The sequence below is a fragment of the Rhagoletis zephyria genome, unplaced genomic scaffold, assembly GCF_001687245.7.
Source record: "Rhagoletis zephyria isolate East Lansing unplaced genomic scaffold, Rhagoletis_zephyria_1.1 Rzeph_scaffold_21071, whole genome shotgun sequence".
Classification (NCBI taxonomy): Eukaryota; Metazoa; Arthropoda; class Insecta; order Diptera; family Tephritidae; genus Rhagoletis; species Rhagoletis zephyria.
In genome coordinates this window covers 1-6,049 of record NW_016178129.1, presented here as the reverse complement: position 1 = coordinate 6,049, position 6,049 = coordinate 1, and the positions used below count along the sequence as shown (strand labels likewise).

The 6,049-nt window shown below is 38.3% G+C and overlaps 1 protein-coding gene across 1 annotated transcript; it reads right to left on the bottom strand.

Annotated features, from left to right (window-relative positions):
- Positions 1 to 1,049: 1,049 nt before the first annotated feature.
- Positions 1,050 to 4,013, bottom strand: LOC108381002 (probable isoaspartyl peptidase/L-asparaginase GA20639; the record flags this gene model as incomplete). The annotated part of the gene is made up of 3 exons (XM_017637408.1): positions 1,050 to 1,873; positions 1,957 to 2,249; positions 3,934 to 4,013. Coding segments are annotated over 3 exons (1,121 nt in total), but the record flags the coding sequence as incomplete, so codon positions are not given.
- Between the last annotated feature and the right edge of the window lie 2,036 nt (positions 4,014 to 6,049).

The window sequence follows — 6,049 nt, the reverse complement described above, 5'->3', positions numbered from 1 at the left end:
TTCCAAAGATCCCTTCCTTTCCCAACCGACATTGAAGTCGCCAAGCCAGATTTTGATATCATGTCGAGGGCAGCGCTCGTACGTGCGCTCCAAGCGCTCATAGAAAAGATCCTTGGATTCGTCATCCTTCTCTTCCATGGGCGCAGGTGAACAAGATGTTGAAGAACCTCGCCTTGATGCGGATTGTAGCTAGACGCTCGGCCACCGGGGTGAATGACAGTACTTGTCGACGGAGTCTCTCTCTCACCACAAATTCAACACCTAATTTGCGCTCCTTGACATGAGAACTGTAGTAGACGTCGCAAGGCCACAGAGGTTTTTTGCCTACCCACGTCAAACGCATTTCTTGGATGGCGGTGTGGTTAGCTCTCGTCCTTACGAGGACATAAACCAGCCGGGCAGAGACACCTTCCCCATTAAGAGTCTGGACATTCTAGGTGCATGCCCTCAAATCGTAGTCCTTTAAACGTTTGCCGTGGTCGTCATCATAAGGGTGGTCTCATACGAGACTTTGTTTTTTCACAGGAAGGGGTCCCAAACCCAGCGTACAAGCCATTCTGGGACGGGCGTGGTTTCGCAACCGAATACTCTTTTATATAGGGATGCGCTTCTCCAAAGCAGACACCCGCTTGCAGCCACACCTACTGGTGAGCAGACGCCGCCGACTTCAGTGAGCCCTTAAACCGAAGATGTCGGAATGGCCCCACCAAAGCTCCTTCTCTTTGTGCTGTGACCCAAGGCTCAACTCGGATTGTTTGCCCGGAGTGCGCGAACGAGGACGCAAGAGTCGGGATTGAGTATAGCCGTGAAACTTTAACTGCATACCCACAACAACGACCATATGTACCTCATTGCACATTGGGTTATAGTTACTAATGAAATAATAAATTTGAAATTTTATGTTGGTAATCCAAACTGAAAATTTCTAGAGATGTACATTCATACCATTCGCTCGATCCCAATAACTGCAATAGACGGAAAACTTTGTGAAGCCTTATCTGGATGCCTTTCCATTTAATAAACGGAGATAAAAAGATAATTTGCCAAATGTTGACATGAAATTTATTACTTGAAATTTTTCTTCAAAAAACCCCGACTCATTCTCATCTGTATTACCCACATAACCTAAACACACCAGTCTAGAGTGCTTAGACGTGGTTCCCCGACTATATCTACATTGTCCTCGTCCTTATCAACACCGTAGTGTAATTCATCGCCACGTTGGTAGGCCCAACTCATGCGAGTGGATGTAAAGTCAATACCTAAATTGCCATTTTTATCGATGCTTATTACGCCGGCGGTCTGCCCGAATCGCTGTGTCATATCGTTCAAGACCTGTGAGACCGCTTCCTTTGCCGTCATATTCTCATACCTGATCGAAGCTAAAATTCGGGAAGCAACATTGTACCGCATTATAGTCTCGCCATGACCTGTTGCCGAGATAGCACCCACTTCGTTATCAGCATATGTGCCCGCACCCAATAGTGGCGAATCGCCCACACGTCCCGACATTTTACCTGTTAAACCACCCGTAGATGTAGCAGCCGCCAAATTGCCAAACTCATCAATTGCAACGGCACCTACTGTACCCGGCGAGCCGTATTCACTCAGCAAAGTTTGCAGCACAGGAGACGATATGGAATTCTTTAGGCATTCAGGGTTCAAATCGGTGGAGCATAGTTTTTGTGCTGCTACAATGAAGCTGTTTTTGTAGTCTTCTAGTGCTTGCAGGGATTTGTTAGTTACCAAAGCCCCCTCCTGCAGAATTTGAAAATTCTCCTCCTCAGCGAAGAGCATTGCACCTTCACCAGAGAGGAACTTGTGACGCGTTTTTTCCATAACACGGCGTGCCAAATCGACGGGATGATAAATAACGGGTGATTTTTTTGAGGTTAGGATTTTCATGCATTAGATACTAATGCATGAAAATCCTAACCTCAAAAAAATCACCCGTTATCTCTCACTACCGATACACATCCTGCGTTCAAGTCTATACCACTCATAATTGCAGCATCCATTTCTACTTTTCCTTCCCAGGTGAGCACCGACCCATAGCCAGAATTAAATTGGGGATTAATTTCCATCGAACGAACCGCTTCCTGTACAGCATCCATGACACTGCCACCGCATTTTACTGCCTCATAGCCGGCACGGGCTGCCAGTTTGACACCATACAAGGCTGACGGAACGTCGGCGTCTTTAATATTACCTGCACCGCCATGCACGAGAACAACTGGTTCGGTGGTTATCTGACAGGGACAGAGATGGGAAGCCATTAAAAGTCTGGATTTGGAATTGATTTTCTCGTTAAAAATATGTACATATGTATGTTTGTAAGTACCATGATACAAAAAGACTCAAAATTTTTGACAAAAAATAAAGTTTTTAGAGCTTTATAAATTGTACAAAATTATGCGCTACCTTGCTGTTTTTGTATCATGGTATGTAATATGAAGCGAAATATGCCTTTGAATTATCACTAAAACGCATTTAATTGCTTTCCTGACAAATGCCGGCTGTGGCGTAGTGTGAAGATTACTCGTTCTGAGATCGCAGGTTCGTATCCGCTTGGAGGTAGTTAGAGTAAGGTAAGTCAGTTATTTCGATTTAAATATTAACTTTAAATTATAAATTGTAAAATCTGGTTCTGAGTTCGCAGTAAGTCAATTATTTCAATTCAAATACAGTAGAACCTCTCATAGGCGAACGCTCTAATAAGCGAATATCTCCTATAAGCGGACACATCCTTAGGAATGAAAAATTTTTGGATTTTTTTCCATACAAAATGCTCTCCCATAAACGGACGCGGACACTCAAAAATGTCCAGTTATGGAAAAAAAATCTCCCATAAGGTGACGCGAAGCTCTAAAAAGCGGTCAATTTTGTTTTTTTTTTCAGTCAGATGTTGACTCTTGCGCTTCTACATATGTACACAAGAACATAGTCTATATTCGAAGATATTTTTTGTTTCTAGAAAAAGTGTTGGCTTTTCGTTGCCCTCTTCTTGAAACGGAAAGAAAACGCTATCAATTTGAATTTATTCTTAATTCATCCTGTTTCTGTCTATTGAAGAAAAAATATTATTTTAACTTAGAAACCCGCAATTTAAATTTTTCGCACTTGAATTTTAATTTTATTTTTTACGAAATTTCCATAAGCGGACATCTCTCATAGGCGGACAAAAAGTAGGTGACCATCGGTGTCCGCTTATGGGAGCTTTCACTGTATATATACATAATAGCCTATTTCCACCAAAAGCTTAACTGTAGTTAAGAGGTCAAATAAGTACCAATTATTTTAACATGGGGGGATTGGCAAAGTTTATTTCTTACTTTTTGCTTTCATACTTTCGTTTGCTTGTACTTAATATAACCACTTACCCCCTTCTAGTGATAATCTCGTTTTTACGCCCATTAACTGCAGTTAAGGCTTGGTGGAAATGCCCTATAAATTACAAATTGTAAATTAATTTCAATATGTAAAAACCTAAATACATACTCCAAAAAGCGTAAAAAATAAATGTGATTTTTTCTTTTTAAACTGCAATTTTATAATTACAATAAAAAATAAATTAAAACGTTTGCTTCAATCAGAAACATAAGCGCTGATTATTGGGCCCTGAAAAGGATGTATTGATGCTTTGGTATGCAACAAATATACAAGGGAAGCAAGTAGCACCAAATTTGATTTTTATTTTTATTTATTTTTTTTTTAATATTTCACTATGATATTTGTAAAAAGGTAGAATATTTTTAACAGTACACGGAGAGTTTTTTTCTTAAACCAAAGCAGAGTATGTTTAATTTATAGTAATAAAGTCTACTCTACTCATTATATAATGAAAATAAATTAAGTAAAATAATATAATATTCACATACTTACATACAAATATACACATACATACGAGAAGTGAATAACTTTTGCAATACTTACGACGCTTGAAAAGCAGCAAATTACAAGAAAGTTGAAAAAAGCCTGAAAGAAAATGCACGTATATTTATAAGTACATACCTCTAATTGTTAATAAAATAAAAAATGCGTATGCGATTTTTAAAAAGTTCTTTGCATGGATATCCGGATATTTGGTTAACATCCGTTCTCTTTTGTTATCCGGATATGCAGTTCATATCCGTTAATTTTGCCATCAGGATATCCGATTAATATGCGTTAATTCACTCAGATTTTTTAATCAGATATTCGAGTAACTGGATATAAATTTGCGGTTATTTAAAAAGAAGATATAAAATTGACACTCTGAAAAGGCCGACAAAAATTGATGAACTTGACAGTTGGACAAAAAAGTTGTGATCCCGTATTACCTGAATTTACCAGATTTTACTGGAAATCGAATCCCTACTCGGTTCTCTGGCAACTGAGTGGACAAATGCGAGAGCAAATAAAGTCCTCTCTTTGTCAGAAGTTACCAGTTTTAGTCCGAAGAAAAAGAAAAATGTTATAAAATATTTAATAACTTGTTTGAGTGGGCTCTAATGAATTTGTAAGTATTTTGAGTTAACTACGTGTGTGAGCTGAGTGTGATTACTTACGAAATAAACAAAATTTGGAGGTTAGGTTGAATTTGTCAGAAGTTATCATTTTTTACTAGAAAGCGCTCCCGTACTGTCTAGCACTGAGCGATTTTTTTTTACTTTTTGACTGTTTTACTAGATTTAGTCAGACCTAAAATATGCATGGATTGGACATACAATGGATAACGTCTGCTGAATTGTGCAACGTGGACAAGGAAATTAGGAAAATAAGAACAATGCTGTCTGCGGCTAAAATTTTACTTCGGCGTATTACTGCATATTAAATTATTTAGTTGTTTGGGGGCTAAAAAATTGTTTAACCTTCACTATATATGCACATAGATAGAGGAGTTAAAGCATAGACAGACGGCAGAGTTGATCCAGATAAACTCGTTAATTCGGAATTATCTCGCAATTATTCGCAATTCTCGGATTAAGTCCTTGGGTTGGTTCCCAAACTTAACTTGGATCAAGGCAATTTTCGATGACAACACTGACCAAAACTCAGAGAGCGTAGAATACAGAAAATATGCAAATCTAGCATGGTCATATATCTTCTTATCGGTAATGCAGGCACCATACTAAGGGCCGGTTGCTCAATGTCTGGTTAACACTAATCTGCGGTTAAACATCGTTACCGACGTCTTCGACTCCATGCATATAACAGGGAGTCGGTAACGTCGATAACGATGTTTAACCGCAGATTAGTGTTAACCAGACATTGAGTAACCGGCCCTAATTCAGATAGGAATGCAATTTAAATTGAATAAGAACTTATTTGAATTAATACGGTGACTGCATTACCGACGGCAAGATATATGTCCATGTAAGATTTGCATTTTCTTTGTGTTCTACGCTCCCTGAGCTAACAAAGCATATGCCAAACACTAACATATGTATGTGTAAGCGCTAATCTATTATTATTATTATTAAAAACAACTTTAAAAACAACTTTAACAAGTAAGAAAGTCTAAGTTCGGGCGGAGCCGAACATTAAATACCCGGCGCAAGTATTAAATATATGTTTTACACCTTTTCGAAAGCTACCGCTACATGGTAAGCCGGGGTGTATAAATTTTAAGTAAATTAGCGTCCTTAAATTTCGAAATATTGAAATTTCAAGCATTTCTGAAATTTACCGTTATATGAAAAGCGGCCGTAATTTTAGTCCGATTTCAGCAATTTTCAAGAGTTTGCCTTTGTGTGGCAAGCACAATAACTATACCGAGTTTGGTACAAATTGCTAGAACGGTTAGCGAGATACATATATGTGATCATAAGTGGGCGGTGACACGCCCATTTTCCAAAATTTTATTATAAACGTACTTCTTGTTAAATAATTGTTGCATGCATCAATTTTGAATACACTAGCTTCAATATTTACCGATTTATCGAAGATTTCGTATTTCTCTAAATTACCGTTATATGGGATGTGGGCGTGGTTATTGTCCGATTTTANCCCATTTTCCAAAATTTTATTATAAACGTACTTCTTGTTAAATAATTGTTGCATGCATCAA